General features: G+C 35.7%; 1 protein-coding gene across 9 annotated transcripts in view; it reads left to right on the top strand.

Moving 5' to 3' along the window:
- The first annotated feature begins 6234 nt into the window (after positions 1-6234).
- Positions 6235-27878, top strand: part of LOC135081675 (glutamate-gated chloride channel) — a 52789-nt gene continuing 31145 nt past the window's right edge. For 7 of the 9 annotated variants that reach the window (XM_063976450.1, XM_063976453.1, XM_063976449.1 and 4 more), the window contains exons 1-4: positions 6235-6347; positions 11666-11718; positions 23851-23928; positions 26961-27079. In XM_063976450.1, coding sequence (XP_063832520.1) covers positions 11669-11718; positions 23851-23928; positions 26961-27079 — 247 coding nt within the window. In that variant the 5' untranslated portion in view covers positions 6235-6347; positions 11666-11668. Of the gene's footprint in view, positions 6348-11665; positions 11719-18963; positions 19176-23850; positions 23929-26960; positions 27080-27878 lie in introns of those variants that run through there. The other 2 variants (XM_063976455.1, XM_063976457.1) reach the window with 2 other exon arrangements.

The following is a 27878-nucleotide window of genomic DNA, read 5'->3' on the forward strand; positions in this document are numbered from 1 at the left end:
ATCCAAACAAAACAAAAATAAAAAAACTTGTCCTAAAACTATCTAGAGCCCGAAAAAGCTTTATTCTCCAAGGATCACATATAATTTTATCGGCGTGTCCTAACGAGAAAAGTTGGGGCTATATTTTTATAGGAGCACGGCGTGGTTACCCGCCACGGAAACTTTTTCAATTAACGGAAAATGATGGCTGTATCGCGATGGAAGCTGTCAGTCGCGTCGTGGAATCTGAGCAGGCCCCCGCGAGATGGCGTGACGTTTCTACTCTGTTTTTACGATCGCTAACTATCGGCGGGGGTGCTGTAAAAGATTATGTGCATGTGTGGCGATAAGCGCTTTTGGTATAATGGCGCCCGACAGGGTGTTTCAACTTTGCTTGTTTTTATTCCCTACTAGCTTTCCGCCCGCGGCATCGCCCGCGTGAAATTTTGTCTGTCACAGAAAAATAATATCGCGCGCGTATTTGCTCATCGTTTAGACCTACCCTGGACTACGACAAACATTTTAAAACCAAAATCAGCTCAATCGGCACAGCCGTTCTCGAGTTTTAATCAGACTAACGAACATCAATTCATTTTTATTTATATAGATAGATTTTTCTTGGTTTTCTTACATCACATTTTAAAACCCATCTAAGATTATTAACCAATACAACGAAGGGGAATAGTGTTGCTAAGAACAAGATTTTCTAAGATTACTTCTTATATGCAGGTATAGGTAAGCTCATAATATGTAAGTACATACCAGCATCAAAAATATTGTCGTCCGTTTGTATGTTCTTTTTCCATGAGTTAACTAATGTAGACAGACTTCTTTAGAAGCAAATCCTTAGCGAATCAGTTTGCTTTTGTTGTCTCAATTTCAAGTTAAAATGCAAAAGAATGTTATTTAAACTCTAAAGTCCCGAACTGGGAGCAGGATTATAACAACTCAGCAAAAATGGCTTAAATTCCGTAGAGAGTAAAAGGAAGCCAAAGTTTTGATGATGATACTAATTTTACTTAACATTATTAGTTAGTGAAAGTCAAAGCTTTTATTTAGTACTTAGGCCCTATTCTTACTGTTAACTTGGGCTTCTTTAAGGTCGTTATTGATTACGGACATCCATGTAATTCGGGGTCTTCCTCGTCCGCGGGATGAGGAAACAACATCTAATTATTGCCCAAATATTTTATATAGGTACTGCCTAAGCAAAGCAAAGCCACGATCACCCTTACATGACGGTCCATTGTTCTTCCCTGTGTTATATTGGGAGCAGGCGCTGAAAAACTTTCAGCTTTTATAAAATAACGAAGGTATGATGTTCACGGGCTCTTGCTATATTAAAGTTGTCTCACGTAAAAACAGTATAATTCCCAATATTATAGTATAGATAGGTAGATATATTGTCAATTCGTGTCAAACCACCGCAAACCGCTTCATTAATTCAGACCGCAGCCTGTGCCGGGTGCCATGTAAAATGTACAGGCTTTCAATTCTATTGGATTTTGGTTTTCATTCAATTATTCAGCGTGCTTTCATCGAAAACAGAAACAGAAATTCCATAAAAACAGTCAAGCCAGAGTTTGGAGAAGAAAAAAAATTCGAAAAAATCTGTTTTATAACGAGATTCATAACATTCAGAAACTGCTGAAATAAAATTTTACGTGAATCCACCTGAAAATGTAGAAAATGAAAATGAATTCGACGGAATAAGAATAAGTTATGAAAATTACTTCATCTTTATTTTCAGTGACAGGGCCGCCTGAAATACGTAGATATGCCTGAATATCTAAAATTCTACATGTTGTTTATTTCTCAACATTTTTGTTCATTATTTAAAACTCCTCCTTCGATAGCTATATTGACTGACACACAAAACGGACACCTTGATAGGTGTTGCATGGAAAATAATATTCATGTACACGTAGGTTTGATGGATATACATACTAAGAAATACTTTATTACTTCTCAGTATACGTCTAATGCTACGTTTCATACAAATTGAAGTTAACCACGAAAATATCATAATATGAAAATATTATAGTAATTGGTAATACGGACTTACTTTACAAGAAACACATTTTTGATTACCTAAATCTTTTGCACTTTACCTTTAGAAAAGCTATCATAGAAAAATTTAAAATCTTTTGCATTTTTAACACATCAAATAATATTTTTTATAACGAAAGTGCATGCTCTACTCAGTCTACTCCACATCAATCAGAAGTTTTGGTAGAGCAAGCACAAAAACAAATACTGTATTGTGAGCTATCTAAATGTATTGAAAAGGGATTTACGAATAAAGAATTCAAATTCGAAGTGGGCCAAACGTGAATCTGACTTTAAAATCATATTAGATACTCGCGCAACCCTAATATTGCGAACGTATTCGGATAAAATGGAATAATATTCGACACACGTGAGCCTGGCTTATACGTTGGCATATCTACGACCGCAAAATGGAACAATATTCAATTTGATAAATGCAAATGTTAGGGATGAAAAGCCTTTATTAGGCACACAAAAGGAAGGCGACTCGTGGAAAAATTGTTATCAAGAGAATTTTATCAATTTCCCTCTTTGATAGTCTCTATATTGCTTAGTTAAATGTAGAGAATGTTGGGAGGTGCATCAGACTAAGGGCTGATTTTTCCATCGTTGGATAACTTTACTGAGGATTAAGTTTGACATATTGACAGTTTCAGTATGGGAAACATGTCAAAATGACAAGTTTATTCTTCAGTTAAAAGATATCTGACGATTGAAAAATCAGCCCTAAAGCGAGTAGTGTTTTCTAATGAAAATCAATAGTTATTAAAGACCTAGAGTAGGTAATTAGCAAATTGTTCCAGTCGATGAAACACATGATGTCGTGCCCTGAGTGCCCGAGCAACTGCACGCAGGATTTAATGAATGCTGCTGACAACGCCACTCTTGTAGCGGAGTTTTGGGCTGACACTTATGTAGGTTTGTTGTCGACATGATAAGAAGAAGATTAGCAAATGTTTAACATTGGATACTATAGTATTGTAATTTTTTAATCTTAGTTGCTTTCTTTATACTGAATTGATCGTCAGTCCTTTATTTATGTAAAGAAATGTCAGTCCTAGCAATTTACTGGAGCCGTAACTAATTCAGCGTTTTTCTGTCTGTTTGGAACAAGATATTATTATGATACTTTTACTGTTTGATGTAAGATGCGAGTAGAAGACCGATAGCAACCAGTTCCTATCAAATAAAGCGAATAGGCCCAGTCGTTAAAGTTTTCCATCGCCGATGGGATTGTGTTCGGAGTTTGGGATGTAGACATGTGTTTAAGGTTTCAATTTGTAACTTTTAAGCCATTTTGTGTCAAATTGTTTCGAGTCCTTGTACGGCCACATGAGCACTTAGATCATTGGTTCCCAAAGTCTGAGGCGCAAAGACCTTTAAAGGGGGACGCGGGCCATCTGTGTACTTAAGTATAAAAAACCTGCGACCGCTGGGAGAATGCATTCCAGACTGCTCAATACGACCAATAAATAATCTTGACTGGAGGAGGGGGGCGCGGAATTTCTGTATGGTCGAAGGGGGAGCGTCTCAAATAAGTTTGGGAACTAATGATTTATTTTAGATAGATAGAGAGAAAGTATTATTTGTTTGGAGGATAAACGATAAAAGTTGTATGAGGGTGAGTCGTTGATCCGCAGGGTTTTGGTTTGTCATAAAAAGGTTCGAATGTAATTCTCTTGGTCCTTGGACAGATCCCTCAATAAGTAGGATAAGCTACCTTTAACATGCCCTGACATATTGACAGCATTTCAGTGTACAGTGGCAGTTGGCGATTAATTGGATATTTATTTATTTATTTAATGTAAATCTGCCTGTTTATCAATAAAGTTTTCATGCCTTACGCCCGTATTCACAAACATTACTATGAGGTCTCACAGTGCGCGTGGACGCACAATGTCACATACGAATCAATCACAGAGCTCTATTCAAAGCTCTGCGTTCGATTTGCTGCTTCACTTATAGAAGCATCGTTTGTGAATACGGGCGTTAAGTTATTAAAGCATTGATGAATTTTGGTACTTATAATCGTTATTAAAATTTCTTAGTGAATAGTCGCTTAGCCGATTTTTTCAAGTCGTTTATTTATTTAAAATTTGTTGCTTATATTTGGGATCTAGAAGAAAATAAGCTACCTTCTTTCACAATATTAAAGGTCTCTGATTAGACTCAACAGCCAATACCAAGTCATTTTAGTCGGGACAAACTTTTAAATAGCCACGGATGCATTTAACAAATACTAAAGCGTTATTATTTACATACATAATTATTCCATTAATAACATCTAAAAATAGACTAACCAAACCGCCACTCCGACCTTTATCTACAATACCGGTAAAAGCCTATACTGAAACTCGGTCTATATAATCTGTGGTTATAGAGCATCCATTGAAACTCTCGGTCAGCTAAATATAATCTGTGTATAGTACCCGTACTAAGTGCATTAAATTTACCTTACCTAATGTGAGGCAGGTTTCCACGCAATTAATGGTGAAGAATGAACCATTAAATAGCATAAATTCCACAACATTCCTGGGAATCACTTTAGATGCTAAACTTCAATGGGGTCCTCATATTGAAACTTTGTCAAAAAGGCTCAGTTCGGCTGCTTTTGCAGTGAGAAAGATAAGGCAATTAACTGACATTGAAACGGCAAGGCTAGTATATTTTAGCTATTTTCATAGTATAATGTCATACGGCATATTGTTGTGGGGCTCAGCCGCGGACATTGAAACTGTGTTTGTTCTGCAGAAGAGAGCAGTGCGGGCCATTTATAACCTTGGACCCCAATTTTCCTTGAAAGATTTTTTTAAGGAAATAAACATACTGACAGTAGCTTCACAGTTCATTTATGAAAACCTTTTATATGTCCGCAAAAATATAGAGCAATTCACGAAAAAGAGCGATTTGCATAACTTTAATACAAGAAACAAAAATAAACTTGCCGTTCCAAATTTCAGATTGCATAAGATTGGTAATTCATTTATGGGAAAATGTATTAAATTCTTTAATAAATTACCACAAACTGTTGTAGAACTACCCATTCATAAATTCAAAGCACATATTAAAAGTACCTTAATGAAAAAGGGCTACTATAAAGTCGATGATTATTTAAAAGATAAAAATGTTTGGGATACGTTACTGCCTAGCTCGCATAAATATTTATAACTTTGTACATTTTAAAGCATGTAAACCTTTGAAAAAGAGGCTGACAATAGTGACTGAGTTTCTTGCGCTGCTTCTTCTCAGCACTGGCCCATTTATTGTCCTGAAGCAGTGGTAGGGTTAATACTGGGACGTGTAAAAGTGCTTTTTTTAAGCCTATTTACAGAAATAAATGAGTTTTAATGAGTTTTAATGAGTTTTTAATATTTTGTCTGTGCTCGAAATAATGCACAGTGGGCCAACGACAATAACAGCGTAAGTAGCAGTTATTAAAATCTCCAGGTGTGCTTAGGGCGGGGGCTTGGCGCTGCGACAGAAAACTCTGGGTGCTGATACATTGCTGGTAATGTTGATGGACTTGTGTATTGGGTGATAAATCAATGTTCAATCTATTTAGCCTGAATAATGGGTAAAATGTAATTGTCTCTATCAAGTTTTAGTACTATCGCAGCTATTTGATGTTGAGACGGTGCTATGTAAAGCAGCAAAAATGTATGCACAGAGATAATGCTTGATGAGATCCATAGAAAGAAAGCTTAGCAACAAAACATTAAAGAACACCTTAAACAATTTTAAATATAAAATAGGTCAAGGATGTATGCCTTACGTTTGTGTCATTTTACCTACCAATGCTTTGTCAACAAATTAATTCAACATTTCAATTAAAAAAGAGATAAAAATATTTGGGAATATGTAGAAGAGCTCCTTAAAGGCTATTTTGACGTTCTTCAGTGCCAAATATTGGCTAAATTTAATAAAAAAAAATAATTTTCATTTTCAAAACCTTTCAAAAATAATGTAATAGTTTTTCCTATCTGAAGTCAAGTATTTCTTACACAGGTACTCAGTCCTTTATATCTTACATCATCTCAATAATAACTAAATTCACGACTTCGATCACTGTACATTCCCTCACCCGTCGATGTACCTCATCCACCGGGTCCCCGTCTGCCCACGATCCTCCGGGAGGCTGCGCGGATCGATACCCGCCCGCGCGCCCCTCCAGGGCTGCCCTCCCCGCAGTATCGCGCTCGCTGCCTCACCAGCACCTCTTTTTGAGACTTTTTTTTAAAAAGACTATCTTTTAATAGTCTTTTTCCATTTTGTTACTAATATTAGTAGTTAGAGACCCGGAGATATGGATCTATGTTGAGGTGAGTATCTGTGATTGATGGTTGTGTTGTTGCCATGAGTCTTCAGGTAGCCATTTGAATATTTTTGTCGTGTAACTGTAGTGTTTTTTTTTGTGGTAGAGGTATTCGTTTTTGTTTCTAACTATTCGACATTAATAATGTAGAATCGGATGAATATGTTATTGTTTTCTTTATTAATTGGAAAAAAATATTAATCTATTTATAGAAATCGGTAAAGTTAAACAAAGAAAAGGCGCGGTCAACCTAGAGTCTAGACAGACCAATTGAAAACTAAATTATTGAGAGAAATAGATGCGAAAAATCATAATTTACATATAAATAATATTTTTAATGTTAATAACCAATTTGAAGTAACATAACCAAATAACCATTCTTAATCTCTTAATTCTATACTTTTAATAAACTTATTTGAAGTTGGAAAAATATATTATAAAATATCTATACTTATAATAAATCTGTACAGAGGTCAATTCTGTACATGAAATATATTTTCAACCGACTTCAAAAAAAAGGAGGAGGTTCTCAATTCGACCCGTATGTTTTTTTTTTTTTTTTCTATGTTTGTTACGCGATAACTCCGCCAATTATGAACCGATTTGAACAAATCTTTTTTCGGCGTATAGGTAATACCTCAAGGGTGGTCCCATTTAAATTTAATAATAGAAAAAACAACCCCCATGGGTGGAAAATTGGGGATGAACTTTTTTATACGCAATATCTCCGCCGATTATAAATCAATTTGAACGATTATTTTTTTGTTGAATAGGTATTATCAAAAGGGTGGTTTCATGCGAATTTGAAGAAAATATTTCACCCCCAAGGGTGGAAAATTGGGGATGAACTTTTTTACGCAATTTTTAGTTTTTTTTGTGTTCACGCATTTGAAGTCGGTTTTATTTTTTTTAAAAGTTAATTATCAAAATAACTATCAGGGGGTGATTAGTGATCGATACTGATGCCAAAAATGCAATCAGTAAAATTTTTGTCTGTCTGTCTGTCTGTCTGTCTGTCTGTATGTTCCTTATAGAAACAAAAACTACTCGACGGATTTTAACGAAACTTGGTACAATTATTCTTCATACTCCTGGGCAGGTTATAGGATACTTAGGAATTCCCACGGGAACGGGCATTAGCGGGAAAATCCTTTTGTATGAAAAATCTAAACCGCTTAAGTTAGACGCTTGAAATTTGGCAAGCAGGTACCTTAGTAAACTTAAAGCTTAGTTATGACAGGATATTGCAAAATTCCTACGGGAACGGGAATTAGCGAGAAAAAACATTTGTATGAAAAAATCTAAGCCACGTAACATAGACGCTTGAAATTTGGCATGCAGGTACCTTAGTAAATTTAAAGCTTAGTTACAACCACAGATATAGAAAAACATAGATAACGCAAGTAACACGATCTGTATTAAAACCAAGCGTGCCGACTTTTTAATACCTACTGTGACGTCACAGCCAACATTTAGTGACGGGAAATCGTAATCGATTCAAAGATGCCGATGCCGCCGTTGCCCCAACGCACCGCTACGATCACAGAAATGGCATCGATTATCTGACAGACGAATGAGATAGGTACACAGACGAATGAGATATACAGACGAATGATATTAAACGGAATGTTTAAATAGATAATATTTTCATTGACTTTTAAATAAAAATGTATATTTATAATGCATCGTTGCTGCGCGGGCATTTTTCGAGCCGCCAGTGTTGTCACACATAATAAATTTTTTTGTATCATTAATTTCATCCTGTTTAAGTTTATTTTGAGACAAAGTCACATAATAATATTATAAATGCGAAAGCAACTGTCTGTCTGTTACTCTTTCACGCCAAAACTACTGAACGGATTTGTATGAAATTTGATATACTGATGGTCTAGACCTTGAGAAAGGACATAAGCTACTTTTTATTGCGAAAATTCCACGCGGACGAAGTCGCGAGTAACAGCTAGTATTTTATACGTTATTAATAAAAATATTGTTACTCATTAAACCTATTCACTAACCTCATCATCATTGTTAATCCGTTTTAATATATGTATAGTGGGGCATGCCGTTTTTTTTAACAATCTCTTCTTTTTTGAAGGGTCAATAAAACAGGTACTTTCAAAATGAATTGAACAAATGGTACTATGTTTAGTCGGAAACCAGTCTTTCCGTCCCGTAGCCGCGATCCATTTTTCTTTTAATATTGCATCTTGTGGGAAACTAGGAAAAAAAAGACATATAAATACTACAAATACACATTAATTAGAATATTTATTTATATATGAGAGTTATATTTTTTAATAATAATTAGTATCATTCGTCTGTCCGATATCGATAAGAATCGATTATTGATTAAAGTAGTAGAACGAACAACACTAGTAGCAAAATTTGACAGACGAATGAGAAGTTGCGTGTACCACGAAGTCGAAGCGATGCGCGACAGTGGCGCTTGTCCGTTATACATCGCCTCTTAACACATAACGTCAGATCAAACGCTCTAAACAAACCCGGCAATGTATCGTAAAAAAATTTTGAATGGTAAGTTATAGGTTTTTAGGTACATTCTTGAAACCACAGCTTGGAATACTAAAAAAAATGTTTTAAAATGAATTAACACTTAATATAATATTAAAATAACTTACCCGTGATAGGAAATATGTCCTTGCCTTTGGGAGCTCGAAATTTTTGGCTTATTGCAATTAATTATCACACATTGAGGCATTTTTCTAGTTTTCGCGGCCGTCCGCATGCAACAACAGACGCGCGTGGACTGTAAGCAGCGGCAGCTCATTCCGATGATTTATCGGGATCGGGACACGCGAAGTAGGTGCATTCGCGTTATCTAGGTATTTCTATATCTGTGGTTACAACAGGATATTGCAAAATTCTCACGGGAACGGGAGTTAGCGGGAAAAAACATTTGTATGAAAATATCTAAACCGCGTAAGTTAGACGCTTGAAATTTGGCATGCAGGTACCTTAGTAAACTTAAAGCTTAGTTACAACAGGATATTGCAAAATTCCCACGGGAACTGGAATTAGCGGGAAATTCCTTTTGTATGACTGACTCACTGACATACCCACGCACAGCCTAAACGGCTAAACGTAGGCACTTGAAATTTATAAGGGACGTAGCTTAGTTACCGTAGAGGTGCACTAAAAAAAGAATTCCCGAAATTCCCACAGGAACAGGAATTACCGGGAAAATCCTTTTGTATGAAAAATCTAAACCGCTTAAGTTAGACTCTTGAAATTTGGCATGAAGGTCTCTTAGTAAACTTAAAGCTTAGTTACAACAGGATATTGCGAAATTCCAACGGGAACGGGAGTTAGCGGGAAAAAACATTTGTATGAAAAAATCTAAACCGCGTAAGATAGATGAAGGGGGTAAAATGGGATCCACGCGTACGAAGTCGCGGGCGGCCGCTAGTATATAATATAGATAGGTCCATGCTCTATGATTGGCAGTGAAAAGCTCAACTTAATTAATGTTCTTATTGTCCTTGATACTCAATATCGTTGGTCCTGAGCCAAAACTTAACATAGTATAACAAAGACATAAAAATGAATGAATTTAACTTGAATTTATTCGAAAATCCTATGTTTTCTATGTTATAAATTGGTAAATCAAATCAATTATCATCTAATGTATTTTTAACGACACCCATTTTTTGTGCACAACGGATAAGGATTTGAGTAACTTGACCTTAAATTAAGTAAATGTAAAATGTCCAGGGATGTTTATTATTATTATTTATTAATCATAAAAATATGATTTCAGTATATTCCACCGAAATATTTACAACATGGTATCTTTAATAGCTAGCAGCTTGAGTTTCGCTGAAACCAAACTCTTATATCACTATTCATATATTATATTAGTATACTGAAATAATTCAGTTTCCAAAGAAAATGTTACAGGCCTGAAATATCCATATTTTCGTCAGATTAAACAAATAATGGACACATATTTAGAACCATTAACAATAGATAAGATCTTACTGCAATAATACGGAAATACTTACAAATATTAATATGCAAATACAAACACTAATTAACTAGCCATCATCGCAATGACATAAGTAGTAATGGAGTAGTAATAAAACTATAATTACCTTACCTAAGTAGTTGTCTTCAGTCGTTGATATAAAACAACTATAGTGCTTTTATAGCTTCAACTAAACTACCTACTTCATATCGATTGCCTACTTATATCCCGTTTTGCCGCCTTAGGGGTTGAGTCTTGCAAAATCCCGTCTTAGTGAGCACCTACGTTCTAAAAGGAACCCCCATGCAAAATTTGAGACTCCTAGCACTTGTAGTTTCTGAGATTTCGTGATAAGTGAGTCAGTCAATCAGTGACCTTTCGCTTTTATAAATATTTATTGTATTCAGGTTTACGGGATAATGCAGGACCCCGCAAAACTGTACAGTGTCGGTGAACACACATAATTATGTGTGTTTGAAATTCTAAATAAAAATTCGAAGGGATCGGTTTTATGCGGGACACTGCAAACGGGATGTTCGTGTGAACGTCAAATTAAAACACTATACACTAAACGGAATCCTGCAAAAAACGGGATGTCTCCATGAAAACAGGCCTTAACAGTAGCCATTAATAAATCGATATTACAGGACATTCGTATATTCGCACGAGTTGTAGGTGGCGCCACCGTCGCATAATGGCGCCTGCCAAATTCGCGTTGATAGTGTTTACAAAACAATACATAAATAACAGAATCAGCAAAACTTCACAATGTTGGGGGAACGAGTGTTACAAGTGAATGCAAATATTAGGTACTTGAGCTTATTGAATGTGCTTGAAGTGATTTGTAAATATTTAAGGCAAATAAAACGAGACACAGTCGCTAAATAGAAGTGAATAGCAGGCTGTAGTCTTTTTAAGTGTTAATGATGAAGTGCTATCAAAAAACTAGAGTCAGAATCTTCAGCGTAACGATTTAAAACTCCTGAAAAAATGAAAGACAAATTTTTTTCTTCAAAAATTCAGAAAAAATATTTTTGAAAGCAACAATCAAACATAATTTACATTATCTCAGCTCAACAACTAGTTTTCCACCTATTATTAATATACTAGACTAGACTGATGAAAGTATAGTTAAAAACAAAATATCGAAGTAAGAGTTTGTAAAGTAAACGAATTAAAATGAGACACAACTTATAATCAAAACAAATGAATAAAAAACAATTTCTTTTTAAACTTCATTCAAAATTAGCATAGTTTTAAGCTGCCAGTATCCAACTTTTAAATAGAAAACTATTTACAAGGCGGTTCTTTATTCAAATACTTCTGTTTTGTTTCAGGACATGGCACCCGTAGGCGCAGCCATGATCACGAAAATGCAGTGCAGTAGGAGGTAAGTGCAGTTTTTAATTTATTTTTAAGAATACTCGTAGTTAACAGACAAAATCACTAAAACAAAAAGATGTTTTGCTATTTTTCAACAAAAAATGTATAGCATGTAGACTGTTTGAAAGGATGAATGCACTTTAAAAACGAAAAAGGAAAAACCAGGAAAATCCGCAAGAAGAAAGAGAAAATTTTTTACGAAGAAAAACCACGGCGCGGCGCTAATTTTAGAGAAATGTAGAGCTACGTACTTACATTTAAAGGGTGAAACCTTTGAAGTAACTTTTTACGCTTGTTTGTTAATTTTTAGCATTTTTATTTAGAACCGACTTTATAAGAGAGGAAATTCTCAATTCTTATACGGTGGGAAAAAAACCGAATGAAATTAGAATTGATGGGCAATGATGGGCCTTCTGGTCCAGTGCTTTGTATCCCGGATTACAATGCTGATATTATAGGTAAAAGTCCCGTAAGGGGTAGTGTGTTGTGAGAGCACCAGAATTTATAGGTACTAGTCAATCATTGTTGTGTAGCATAACAATATCTACCATACCTATTCGTAAGTTGATTATCAGTCGTCCCACCTCTCAGGCTATTGTTTTGACTGTGTGGCGGATCTCCACTTGGACAACCGACTTACATCTCATGTACTTGGGCCAATTTATCTTTTCTAAATCATAGAATTTTTTTATGCATAACAATGCAGGCATTTGACCAGAATCGCACCTGATGTTAAGTGGGATGCAGTCTAGGATGGTACATACTCGTATCTGCCCTGCAAGTGCCTATTCACTCTCGCCTTGAAAAGGCCCGGATTATAGTCTTCGGGAAAGACAGTTTATTGCTATTCGTCTAAGTCGGCCGTTTGGTGTAGTGGTTCAGAGCGGACTACTATGCCGAGAGGTCCCGGGTTCGATTCCCGGCCGGGCAGAAATTGAAATGATGAATTTTAATTTCTGTGACGGGTCTGGGTGTTACTATGTATAATATGTATGTATTTAAAAAAAAAAAGTATACAAGTAGTATATCCGTTAAGCTAGCACCCATAACACAAGCATTAAGTTGCTTACTTTGGGGCTAGCTGGCGCTGTGTGAAATTGTCCAAAGATTTATTATTATTTATTATTACACTGCACAACAGCATTTCTGATGATTGGGTTATGTTACATGATATTAGTCCAATTTTCAATGACGATTTCAAATCTGTGATTAAAATATCTGTATCAGCTCTGGTTAAAAAAATATGACACTTGGGTCTTTTTGTAAAAAAACACTCTTTTTTTAGAGATGATCCTATTTTATGAAGTTGTTAAGTTGAAAAAACTTTCTTTTATTTGACTTCCTTGCTGATGCTGAAGGCAGACAGCTCTTCTGAATGATTCAACAGCAGTCAGCCATCATGTGTGCATTCCAGTGGCCCTGATAGCGTTCCTCTATCGTACGAAGGCCCTGGTGGATTTGCTCGCCATGTTCTTCACTTAGATCCTTAAGAGTTGTGATAAAATTGTTCAGGTGATTGCGAAGAGAGTGTAATTCGATGTTCATATTACATCCAACCAAAAAAACATGTTTGTAAGTGACTCGTACGTTGTTCGATGTGTAAGAATAGTAAGATTTTTTCGGATTTTCCAAAAAAAAAAAATTAAAATGCCAAAATAACTCATTCCATGTCTTTTCGGAAGACTTGAAGATCCTAAATCTCTAAAACGAACGTTTAAACCATCTTGGCTACATGGTTTTGAAAATTTCGGGTCACATTCAAAGTCTCTACCACACTAAAAGTTTTCGCCTCAAAATCCTCATGTGAAGTATCAACATGAGGTTCAGGTGACTTCTTAGGGTTGAAAAGACGTCCACATGCCAAACGTATGCAAGGAATTACCATTTAGTTCAATATTTTTTGGTTAATACCATTTTTGTTCAAAAATAAAAACAGTCGTCGCGATGGTTCAAGGGTTCCTTTCAGATCATAGCGGTTTCGTACCTAAATCTACACATATTCTTATTTGTTTATAAACGTAAAAACTCATCGCATCTTTTCCACGCCTTTTGCGGAATTCAAGGCTTATCTTTCATTTCCACTGGGTCCCCAAACTAATTTTTGTAAGCCAATTTTACGAACTTTGTCACATTTAAACGGATTATTTAAACATATCCTCTCCGCAAATGAAACAAAATTGATTTAGATCATTCACACAAACACTTCTTAATGCTACCATATTAAATTATACAAAGAAAACATAGTATTTTTTGAACTGTCGGCGAATTAAGACTGAAATTTAGCAATTTTTGAGTGAAAGCTATAACACGTAAACAAGAGCTGCTACGTAAAAACGGACGGCAGATTCAGAATCAGCGACGTCAAATTAGTAAACATCATGTAATGAAAGTCAATCATCAGCCAAAAGTTGCAATTTTGTTGTGCAGTGTTATTATGTTTGCTCTTTATTCCCCGACACTCCCCTGTTATCGCTTCGCCCGTGTCCCGACACTCCCGCCATTGTCAGCTCACGTGGCTGTCGCAACTCAATTAAATTCAAGCAAGTCGAATTTCCCCCGGGTCCCTTGTGTTGGATAGACAACTAATTTGTATTCCCACATAGTAGACGATGTCAATTGTATGAGGAACAGTTTAATTTTGCTAGAATAACCTAAATACGTATAGCATACATTATACAGAATAGAATAGAATAGAAAACTTTTATATTTGCAAGAAAGGTATACAAGCAGCCAAGACATTATACAGGTCTATGTCGTACTAGCGGCCGCCCGCGACTTCGTACGCGTGGATCCCGTTTTACCCCCTTAGGGGTGGAGTTTCGTAAAATCCTTTCTTAGCGGATGCCTACGTCATAACATCTACCTGCATGCCAAATTTCAGCCCGATCCGTCCAGTGGTTTGGGCTGTGCGTTGATAGATCATTATGTGTAGCACTTATATCTTGCAAATTGTATTTCCTGAAGCTGAAAAGTGACTAGGTATCTTCTGGCACCTCAACACCAGATCATGTGTCCTACTACCCATAAGTGGTGGGAGAGCCTGCTATAACGTCTGTTCCCCAAAAAATCCCATTAATAAAGAATTATTATTGTTCTGGATGCACGTATACAGGGTTATGTTTAAAACACTTGCCTTTTCAGGAAGTTTTTCATGATGAAAAACTTCAGTGGCGATAGTAAAAATGGGACAACTGTTTAAATTGCTATCATAATTAAATCTGATCCTCCCGTAAAAAAGACATAGGATTTTTAAAGTCCTATGACTCCCCTAGACCAGAGCCTCAGGACTTTTTAAACAACATTGTGTTGTCTTCCCTGACAATTTCTTTTTGACTTAAAAATTAGGTTATCAAATCGACATGTTATTTAAAATTTATTAGAACTGCAAAATAGACGTTTTCATCGTGTACCAAGTACTACCTATGTATGCACGACTAGTTATGCCATCGTATCATGTTAGTTCGTCCATTCGTTTCAGCCAAATGACGTCCATTGCTGGACAAAGATTACCAAAGAATCGTATCATGTCTTAAAATAAATATCCAAAGGTGAAAGGAGACTTTACTGCATGGAAAGACACCAAAGTCACATATAGCTTAACATCAGGTGCGATTGTGGTCAAATACCTGCCTTGTCTTGCATAAAAAAAAATATATATAGCTCACCCATAACCTTATCATATTTCTTATTAACAGTTAAGTCTATATTGGGACCTCATAAACAATTCTTTCTAAGACAAAAGCTCCATCTAAATAAATATTTACGTCGGTGCGTCAAACAAAGCTTCCATTAACACCTATTTGTGTCATAATGACGCGTTGACGGCCATTGTGTAGCATTGACAGAATAATGCATTGTTCGACGAATCACTATATTAATAGTGGTCTATAACGATCACACAGGTAATAATCATTGGAATCTTTTCTGTATAATCGTAAATAGGAATAAAGAAAGCCTTTGTGATCAGATTATGTACACGACAGAAATATTTCGTATGGTGATTGAAAACTAGGTTCTACTACGCTAAAGGTGGTGGGTTTAAAAGAATCATTTAGAGCAGCTCGCACTTATGCCTTACAAATTGTGTTTCCTGTAAGAAAGTTTCTTCTGGCACCTCAACACCAGCTGTTATGTTATCCGTCACTTACGTGGGAGATATGCTATAGTCTAAGTGCCCCAACAGGTTCCACTAATAAAGTATTGTTGTTATTATTTTGGATGAATTTATTTAAAAAGTATTTAACGCTGGGTTAAACTTACACCACCTTGACAAACGTCGAAAATTTATCAAACTCCACACAAAAAACAACGGGTATAGTTATACTTTCGGTTTAATTTGGTAGGACAACTTTAGTATGTTTATTATACTTATCCGTTGTCTTATTATATCCCAATTAAAAATTCAATATAATTTCCCCATAATTCGAACCGCAGCCTTCATGGACCACCAAGCAGTTGTCCACTTTCTGCCAAAATATTCGATCTCATGGCTTTCAAAGCTAAAGGCTAATTTGTACTGAGGGCGGTTGACCCAGAATGCGATAGATTCCTTTGAGAAAAGTTTGTACAGCATAACCGAACTCCGTGGGAGTCGAAGAGGGATATTACTTTGCCATAAAGGCTTCCATATTGATGGGCGCTTGTAGGTCAATTTGAAAGGTTTCCATTAGAGATGAAACGGATAGTAGTTTATCCGGCCAGCTGTTAGGCCGGATAGCCGGATATCCGGCGGCCGGATAGTTGGCCCATTGTCTCGTTTCATGTCGTGACGAGTTTAGCGCCGCACAGGTGCTTCGAAAGCGATCAGTGGGTCTATTAGTAGACTAGACTAGTCACACTTTTCGAAAATCGAATCTGTCCGAATAGAATGTCAGATTTTGCCACTTGTCTAGGGGGCAGATCAATTCGAGCGATTTCGTTTGCTATCGTGAGTGTGTGATTGAATAGCGAAAATTAAATTAGTTTACTTGCTGCGTAATCTGACTGAACTATATGCATCATGTCATCAAACCATCAGTGAAAAAAAGATCGCCTTTTTTATTTGGCAATATTTCGACAGTAACAGATATTATTTACTACAGGGTGGCCCAGAAGAAAATTCACTTTTGAAAATTTAATGAAACGAAAACTGTACATTTTTGTAGAACTTTAACTATTGCAATTTAAAGGAAATTTAGTGCAATTAATTTTAAAATTTACTTCCTTTAAATAAATTTATAGCTACATCAAAATTTTGGAAAACTTTAGTTAGAGTTACCTCGAAATGGATTCAGGATGGATGAATGCTGCAGAGTTTTTGGATTATTAGAGTATACTCTGCTCATAAGGTAACCCCGCAAAAAGAAGTCTGCTGGAATGAGATTAGCGCTTTTTAGAGGCAGTGAGATTTCATCCCTGCTTAATTGGTTTGTTGCATTGAAGGGATGATTAATTTTTGAGAATGCTATACTGGTAGGCTGAAAAGCTTTTTGATTTTTAAAGCTGCAAGATTCGCTAGGCTATGACCGGAGCACTTGGTTTCACCAAGACGATGAGGCTACGTGTCACACTTCAAATTAGAGCATTTAGAAGGTAAAAGACATGTTCCCACAAAAAATAATTTCAGGCAGGGGTGACATCTCCTGGCCACCAGGAAGCCCTGATCTCACTCCAGAAAATTCTTTTTTGTGGTGTTACATTAAGAATAGAGTATACTTTTATAATCCAACAAACATGCAGCAACTGAGCATTCAGCAAAAAATTTAAAATAGGTTTCGAGGTAATTCTAACGAACGCATTTCAAGATTTTGATGTATGTTGATCGAATGTTGTAAGCGTCAAGGAAATCTCCTGGGCGATGTAGTTTAATAAAGGTAAATTTAAAAATAAATTGCTTTAAATTTCCTTCAAATTGCAATAGTTAAAGTTCTATTAAAATGTACAGTTTTCGTTTCCTTCAATTTTCAAAAGTGAATTTTCTTCTGGGCCACCCTGTATTTATGTATTCGTCATTAGATTGAATAGCCCAGAAAAAGAAACTAGTTTTTTGAAAGGCTTTTTGAAGAATAGCTTTTTTGTAACTTTTTGGACTTTAAATAAAAGCCGTCATTATTATAAGCCATTTTATTAGAGCATTTCATAAGAATAGTACAATAAACAAAATGTGAAACCTACGACATACCTACACTTCATAATATTTTATCATCAATCACTAATTACTTAATACACGACACATACATAACCCATACTTATAAAACATACAGCACAATTATTGATTTTTTTATTGTTTTTATGTTCTAATAATAGTTTTAATAGTTTTAAGTACCCAAAATATTGTAAAGTTATCTCCTGGCCTCCACGAGACAGGCTTGCCTAGTGTGGAGTCCAAGATTAATATGAAAAATGTAATTGTTTTTCTTGCAATAAACGATTTTATTATTATTATTATTATTATTGATATTTATCTCAAAGATTAATGTATTTCATTTTATTAATAGGAAATTGTCGTAGTTTTTTAATATCCGGTATCTGGCCGGATAGTGAGTTACTATCCGGCATCCGGCCGGATAGTAAATTTAGGCCGGATATCCGGCCTACCGGATAGTTGCCGGATATCCGTTTCATCTCTAGTTTCCATGGCTTTTGGTGCTTTATAAGACACCATGACTTGAGATCTCTTTGTCCAGTGGAAAATCTATGCAAACTTAGAGAGAAACAAGTATTAATAAGTGCCTATAATTCGATTAGATCTAGTTTTCAAAATAAGGTGCAATTAGTAACTTTGTTTTTCCAGCTTTTCCACAAAAATTGGGCAATAATGGCAAGAAAGTTCGCTCGAAAGCTATAGTGAAACTTTTAGTGAAGTTCAATTGCTCTACAATTATTTTTTGGCTCGTGGTTTTGTAAAGTTATAAATTACCAAACAAAAGACAGGCTAATTAGATTAAAATTTTACTGAAAGCTTGTAATTACAAAAATTTTAATAATTATTCTACAGTTATGTTTGTGGATACCTATGTTAAAAACAAGTGTAAAGTTCGTTTTAAAACGTCGTTCAAAACACTATTTCGACTCATACATTTTGCAGCCAATCGCAGATTTTAATTAATATTTAATATTTGAGCTATTTATCGACCTCAAAAGCTGGAAAACCATCTCGCACAGGAGCAACATAGAAAAAGGTACTAACGACAAGTTCAGCACTTGACCTTTTCCGATATGTCATAGGAGCGAACGCATACCGCTCAGTCAGTTACCGCTTGGCTGCCCTGGAGGTCAGACGTGTCCCGGTGCCTAGCACCCAATTACCCAATTACCTGTCCAGTGCGAAAGTACCACAAACACTATCCAGGAATGCAGTTCCGGTGTGCAATTTAATTCGGCCGGGTTATTATTAGTGCATTGGCAACCGCTACGGTTATTTTTAAAGTGCGCGAGCGGTTTTGAAAACACGAATGCTATTTTGACTTGAAGATTTTCAAAAAGGTAGGCATTTGAAACTTTTTATAACTTTTAAACCAGCTCAGTTAAATTAAAAGCAACCAATAAATTAAATTAATTTCAAAAGTTAATTACTGACGTACTGAAACTTCTTTCTGAACTTTTAATGAAGATTCATGAATGAAAAACGGTGCACACGTTCTACTACTACGAAAAATAGTTCCATTCAAATGTCATACAGAGTTGCAACGTTGATTTTAGTATTTTCAGACTTTCTCGCATTCAACAAGTAGCTGACGGACTGATAAGTAGACAGCCTAGTGTCTACAGTATTTATCAGTTACTTGGCGAACCTGGCTCGGTTCCAAGTAACAGACATTTCACTAATTCTATAAATTAGTTACGTCGAAAAAAATATTTCAAGCCATGTGTCTTTGCTGGACATAGTTTAGTTTTAATTGATTATTTTATTATGTTTTTTTCTACAGCGCGTTGGCAATATTAATTAGTCCAGAATATGCATCAATTCTGAAAATTACCAGATCATTTCTCGTAAAATTTACGATTTTGCTATTATCTTGAACAGCTCTTACAGATTTTGGAAATAGTACAATTAACGAGACAATTAGAAGTACACACAAAAAGTTTTTAATGCCAACTAAACCTGTCTCTGATAAAAAAAAAAGTCTATCAAACCAATCGACGATAATTATTATGGACTCTACCATAATATTATCATGTCAGAAATTGCAAATTAAACTTATTATTTACCTCATATTATCTCAAAACAATTGCCAAACAGTATCAGACATCTCTGTCGCGATGAAATATGGTGTCTGCTATCATCGGAGCTTTCAAACGAGCTTAAAGCTGCCAACGTGTGCAAAATAATGAGCTGGGTGGACAGACTAATCGGTCACTGTTACATTGAGTTATTGTATTGTAGAAATAGGAAGAAGTATAAATAACTTTATTAATAAAAAAAAATACATAAATACAAGAATTTTGTAAAACATGCTGAAGAATTTTGTATTTATACGTGATAGTAGGTCAGTTATTTCTTCAAATAATCATGAGGATAGAGCGCCTTTGATATATTTCTGTGGATCTCAATTTATTTTAACATAAATATTTAGGGAAGCTGTTTTGTGGATATTTTTAAAGTATTTTGGGGTTTTACAATATTCTAACGTACAGCGTTTCTTAATTTATGATAGAGTTATTTAATTTTATATTTAGTGGACCAGATTATTTTTTTAAAATCACGAGAACAGTGTGCTTTTGAACTATTCCCGCGGGTTTCAATCTGTGCCAGAAGTTTATTTTAACGTAAATCTCTTGGGAAACGGTATTATCGATTTTAGTGGCCTGTGTCTTAGGAATTTACAAGTTATTATAAGATTCAACGCATCGTACCAAAATACAACAAATGCTATCAAGTACTAAAATTTTAAAGTTTACCTAGAGCTTTACAATTATTTTAATGTATAAAGACAGTACATATTTCGTCTGTTTTTTTTTAAATGCGAACAGCTAGGGACTGGAATTCGTTGTCTGCTTCTGTCTTTCCCGAAAACTATAATCCGGGCCTCTTCAAGGCGAGAGTGAATAAGCACTTACAGGGCAGATATGTACCATCCTAGACTGCATCCCACTTAACATCAGGTGCGATTGTGGTCAAATACCTGCCTTGTTATGCATAAAAAAAAATTACATTCAAAATAGTGAAAGCTGCTTCCACGCGGCAAAAAACGATTTGAAACGAAGATATTAAAACTACGTAGGTGTTATAACTTAGCCACTCAAGAATTCCTCAAAATATTTAAGGCTCTGTATAAATTTTCAAATGGCCTAATACTCTAGTTTCATAAGACAATTTTCTAAACCAAAATATTATTGACGTCATAGAGTTGGTTAGTGCAAAAAGTGTAAAAATTCAATATTTTAGACTCGATTAAAAAAAATGTTGTTTACTCATAATTATTATGTTGCATATTGAGGATCTGATTAGTTTAGGACTGGTTAACGCCCCTCTTGATATAATAAATTATAGCGATTTGAAGTATTAATGACACTTTACTGAACTTACGCAAATATTTCGGTAATAGTTATATGTTTTAAGGTGATTGAGAGTCAGATCTGATCGCGAGAGGTAATTAATTATCAATAAGATATGGACATATTATATTAAACTAGTGTAATTTACTAAGTTATGAATGAAATTCCGTGATGAAGCGCCAGTGCTCTAGCAGTAGGGTTTAGATTCGATTCCTAGACGAGTGTGAGAAAAATTTTAGTTCGTGTATTGTTTTCAATTAAGTAACCAGTACTAAGTAAACCGCGGTATGCAAATCTTTGGGGAGATCTTTGTCTAGCAGTGGTCTTTTGGCTGAAACGAACGAAGTAAACCTCGAAGTACCTACTTAAACTAAACGTCGAGTTCCGTTTTTAAACTAATATTAACCCGCCAAAACCGTTGGAAATCCGAAACACATCCAAATGACATTATTACACACCCGACCTATTTCGCGGCAAACTTCGTTACCCCATCCATCCACTGTTTACATCAGCCAGTTTCTCCAAGCTCCCGCCAGGCGGCGCCGATGTGTTTACTTCCGCCGCCATTTCCTCCAACATGGCCGCCGTGATTAAATTTTCGCGTGAGCTATGTACTTATTTGAATATGTTTAGGACTGTGGTGTATCGGCAGCGATGTAATTAAATTGCTTCCATGATACAGGATATTGAGTACGTGCACTGGCAAATGTCACTTCGATTTTATCTTGTCAGTCGTAAGACGTTGCTTTTTGGAAATCACATTTTATTATTGGAAATTCTTAACGTAGGTATTTTATTTTAGAATGTTGGGACGTTGGGAGCATTGACTTTAGATTGTTACATACTTTTTTTTTAAATAAAACAGAGAAGGAAAGTCGCTCACTTGGTGGAAAGAGATGATCAAGCTGGAGGTAGGTGGAAGCGGAAGTTTATTTGATAAACTTAGTTCTTTTGTTCAGTAGGTACTGATACAAAAGAATTCATCGAAGACGTCGTAATTTAAAGCTACGAGTACGTATAAGTTCTGTTACAATTAAAACTCTACATTCGCACTGGAACAACAACTTTAACCCCAGATCAGTCTGCTTGTAACTACAAAATGGACTTATTTTTTAAGATCTTAATCTGGGTATTATCATAATAACTTGTAAGTTACGCGGGTAGTAACAAGATCTAGATAGGGCTTAATTATTCTTGTTAAGGCCATGTTAATTTCTAGTTCAAAAAAAGCTAGGCTAAGAGACCCCATGGGTTGATTTTTGTAGATAAGAATGTTATCAGGAGATCAAGCTTTTTGTAGCGGGTTTAATGACAGTTAAATTCTCCCAGGGACTAGTTAGCCTTCACTAGTCGGTTTTTAATGGCGGTCAAGCTGTAGATCCTGGCTATACAGGAGTTTCAGTGGTCGTCAGAGTCAAGATTTGAGAGTCATGGACCTAGATGATCATTTTCTATAGGTATAAATAATTTTAAAGGTTATTCAAATTATTAGTATGTAGACCTTTTTCAGGGCACCTATACACGTCCCAATATAGCTTGCCCTACCACCACTTTAGGACAACATATCAATTGGTGCTGAGAGGAAGTGGCAAAAGGAACGCAGTCACTTTTGTCAGATTCTTACAATCAATCATAATCATAATCGAAATTATTTATTCACTTTAGACCACAAGTGGCACTTATAAACGTCAAAATATCTCTTGTTCTCATAAAAACTCATTTTATATTTGCAAGTAGGCTTTTAGAAAGCTCTTTTACGTTCGTTTTATAGTACTCATTATTATACTATGGTTTTATATTGTTTCAATAAACTAGAATGTTTTGTCATGCAATTTCCATGTAAAGTCGTTTTCAGGGGCGCACCATATTTGCGTTTGTTATCTGAATAGTTGTAAAATTGAAAATGTATAGGTGTACCTATTTGCTATCGTGTTGGGAAACAATACATGCACACGTAACCGGGTCAGGAACTCAGGAGTGACCTTTCTCCGTATGCATTATAAATAAAGTGCATCAGAAGTCATTCCGTTCGCAGGTTCACCCACTTGGCTGGCCGCCATTTTGTATTATTGACCATTTACCACCAGACTATTATGCTACTAGACAGCTGTTTCCTGAATAAAAATTGTGTCATAACGTGGTCTTGCTAAACATAACATAATCGCGTCAACAAAATGCGCACGTAAATAACTACAACGTTTTATCGGTCAAATTAAATGAGTTATTTTGTCGGCTACAATTTTCGTAGCCTTCGTAGCACATCTGCTCCTCACGCTCGCTGATATTCGACTAAATGTATTTGATAAGTGTCTCTAACTTAGCGAGCAATATCTCAATTTAGAACAGCCTGTCTTGTAGATTATATTATAGAAGTCTTTGTATACAACAGACAAATTACAAACTACAAATACACATCATGCGTACAAATTAAAGTCTACGAATTTTAGGGGATTTAATTCAATGAGACACGATTTTCAGAACACAAAAAACTCCTCAAGCTTTACCATTGCTATTGATTATGACTTTTTCGTGGTTTAAACGTTTATATCCTACTAATAGGTAATGTAATATTCTATAGCCAGCCCACAGGTGACTGCAACATAAATGTCAGGTCTATGACCCAAGTAATGTTCTGATTGATAAATGAAACTGTTTGTTGCAGAAGGAGGATGGACATCATGCGGCCATCATGCGCCCTCTTTTTCCTACTGCTCACGCTTTGCCTGACCCACATCACGCAGTAAGTGCACTTGTTTAACTATTTACAAGATAACTCGTAGAACTGATGGTGCTGGGGTAGAAAAGTTCTCGAGAGGCGCGACCACGGACTGGAAGACCTAGTGTACTCCTACGCAAGAATCAGTGAATGCCAGACCTTTGTTATTTTATAAAAGCTAAAAGTGTTTCAGCACAACATAGGTAAGAACGTTGGAACATCATGAAAGGCCCATCGTGGCTTTGGCAGCTACCCTAAAATGCTTGTCTGGGCAAGAGGTTGGAACAGTCAAAACTATCTGACTGATGAAAAAACGTCATTTAATTATTGCCCAAATATTATACCTATATAAAAATAAGCTGTTATGCGTTGGTCGTTTGTTCGTTTTGGAAATCCTCGGAAGAGGCCTTTGTCCAATTGTTAATAATTAATTTTAAACTTTCGCGTTGCATAATTCAATTAATTTAAACAGGTTTTAACGCGATACGCGGATAGGTAACATTGAAATATTGTCTATTGTTTGAAAAGAATACTGCGAAGTAAGACCATCTGTCTCCCGATAATACTCATACATAGCAAAGATAAATAACAAAAGAATGTTAAAAAATACCATCAAAACATTTTGTACCATCACTATTAACCTACAAACGTCCGGGAAATGGAAGCAGAACTGTTTGTTGATCCAAGGACTAATGGAGAAATAGCTTTGTGTGAAGGCTAGCATATAAAATTCGGTATTTGCCGTGTTTCCCTGGCCAGTTTGTTTGGAGAACAAACTGGGTGTCGATATCACATTGTATTTACACTACCCCTGTTGGCGAAGGAAAACAAGCATATACATATTTACATAGGTATATTGGGCTTTGATGTTATACTATTTCTCTCTACTATAATTATGTGATAGTCGTATCTATATTCTACATACATCGTACCTACTCTTCACTAAGAAACGTCTCTATAGCTAAAATTGTGATGAAATATTATTTATTTTCTCAGTTCTAATCGTCACACTGCGAAAGAGCTCTACTCTTTAACTCATCCTATCAACATAAGATCTACTTACTGCTGGGCAATCAGTAGATCTTATGTTGATAGGATGAGTGAGAGAATTCGGTGTTGCCTTTGAAAATAAGGGAAAAACTTCGATATCACGTTGTCCATCGACAAATCAATTAGAAGTTCATCACCTGCCCACCAACGTAGTGGAATAAATTCTAAAAGTGAGTTGCACCACCTAACTTTGACCGTGACTATAACGATAACCGGTGTTTTTGTATGAAGTTTGACAGATTTTAAAAGCAAAGTAAGATCGCAGTATGTAAGATGGTGCAACCCAGCCTATATGTGAGTCATTTCCCACGACTGATCTGTAAAAGCTAGTAACTCGACCCGACAATATTAATGTCAACCGTAACGTAACGTTTTAAAGCTGGACTGGCGAGGTGGCGTTTAACGCGTGCCAAGATTAGTGACGGTGGGTGTCCCGCGATTACAGTGTCCCTGTCGAAATATTGATTGACAGGCTGCCAATAAAACTGAAAAAAGAACTGCGTAGAAATCTTGATTTTGAAACATTTTCATGTGTCAAGTTTAAACAGATTGTTAGAAATAAACCTAATTAACAACTCTGTAAAACTGTACTGAAATATCATTCAGAGTTACAAACTAGCGTGCTATATAGCGTTTTACTAATGACGTGTGCTAAGATTAGTGGCGGTTAGTGTCCCGCATTTGCAGTGTCCCTGTCGAACGATTGATTGACATAATGCCAACAATGTACTGAAAAAACTGCGTATTATCTTGATTTTCAGACATTTGCATGTCAAGTTTGTTTTCTTAAAAAGTTTGCCTAATTGAAGCAAGAGTTCTAAAAGTGATACATAAAAATCTGTTATAATTAAGCCATTTATTTCCACCAAAAACTTTAGCGTTATATTTAAAAGTTAGTTAGAAAATAGCGTGGTGGCGTCTAGCCCGTGCCAAGAGTGCCGGCGGTAGTTTGGCGGTTGTGAAATGCCCTGTCGAAGATTGATTGACATACGGCTGGTAGAGTATCCAAGAATTTAAAAATACTTTGTAAAGCCTAATCAAAAAGCTATAACTTATTTAAAAATACTGTTTGAATTACTATCGTGTAGTTTCCAATTGGAGAAATAATGAATAACGGTCTAAAAAAGAACAAAATGTTTGAAACAATAAACTAAACTGCAACAATTTTTTTTAAATTTAGGACTAGAAAAAGTTTCTTTCACTCTAACGCTGACCACAAATATCTGTCCCAAAGCAAAATGTAGAGATGGGATAAAAGTTACGATATAGAGACGTGTAAAAGAGCTTTTTAGTCAATTATTCACTCTGAAGAAATACATTTTGAACTAGCCTGTCCCACTTTATACAACTGGCACAACACTACTGAAGATCTGGCGGGCTGTCACGCGTGTAATGTTGTTACAGTTGTTATTAAAAGGTACATAATATAATTTCTGACAATTTAGCGGTTGTTAACGTCCGAAGCATTCACATAAACTCTTGTGATCTTTGGATGAAAATTATGTTGGTATGAGTACCATGCAAACATAATAACTGTTTCATGAATCATTCGAAACATCGAAGATGTGGTTATACATTTAGCTATTCGTAAATTGAGACATTAAGAGAGATATTATCTAACAGTTAATCATATAGGTGCTATGTAATCCATTTAAGATATGTATATGTTGTTATTTTTTGTTGTTGTTGTTAATTAACTAATACATTAATCAATGTCCCAATAGGGGATCGAACACCATCAATTAAGATGATTTAATAAGCTAGCAAAATAATGTTTCTCCATTGATAGTGTTAGGCTAAGTTGCATCACCTTATCTTAACCGTAACTGTAACCATAACCGGTGTTTTTTGTATGGAGTTTGACAGACTTTGACGTTTATTTAAATGGTGCAACCCAACCTTAGATACTCCAAAGAATTATTTCGGAATTCGGATCAGTCACTAATCCTCAATTCGCCATTTTTCTTCAATTTAGATCCTGTTATTTAGACCATAATTTATTCCAGGTCCATGAACGTCGGCAAGATCATCAACTTCAGGGAGAAGGAGAAACAGATCCTGGACCAGATCCTCGGTCCGGGGCGGTATGACGCCCGCATCCGACCCTCGGGCATCAACGGCACTGGTGAGTTCCCTCTCTGTTCCTCCCCTAAGTTTGCTAAGTCTAACATCTTCTTGCCTTGTCAGATTGCGCCTTTTTTCTTCTGATTAATTTCGTTGCGGGTCCAATGACAGTTTAACTTTCCCCCGGGATGAACTTGACCTTCACTGGTTGGGTTTTTATTGGCGGTCAAGCTGTAGATCCTGAACAGGAGTTGCAGCGGTGGGAACAAGAGGTGGGAATAGTCCCGTAGATTGCGCCATTTCCTTTAACGTAAAGTTTTTTGACTAAATTCAATTCGCAAGGCAAATGCCGACAGAGAATGAATTTAATTTTAGTATCTAATATTATTTGGTTTCATATTTTATGTGCTATTTTCAGATTTCAGATTTAGCCTTAATGACAAACTGGGCAATATTTTTCATTTTATTTAAACTATCGATGATACATTCTTGTGTAAATTAAACGTAGGATTTAATCTCATATTTTATTAAATTGACATCTCTTCAATCAGTGGCTCTAGACAATATAACGTTCTTTATAGATGACGATTCGATAAAATCCCATAAATTATTAAGTTAATAATTAACCTCATGACTATTTGGGTAGGTACTAAGTAGGTAACTAATGGAGGTTGCGCCAGAGGTTGCACGCATAACAGAATTGTGTGCATCAACATTTATGCTTGTTTGTTATGTATTATAATTTCTATGTATAATAATTATTTCCGTATCTTAATGTCAGTCATGTGATAGCCACAGTTCAAGTTTTGCTAAGTTTGAGAATAGATTGCGCCGCATGTAAAACGCGTCGTGGCGGACGT

The sequence above is a fragment of the Ostrinia nubilalis genome, chromosome 20, assembly GCF_963855985.1.
Source record: "Ostrinia nubilalis chromosome 20, ilOstNubi1.1, whole genome shotgun sequence".
NCBI lineage: Eukaryota > Metazoa > Arthropoda > Insecta > Lepidoptera > Crambidae > Ostrinia > Ostrinia nubilalis.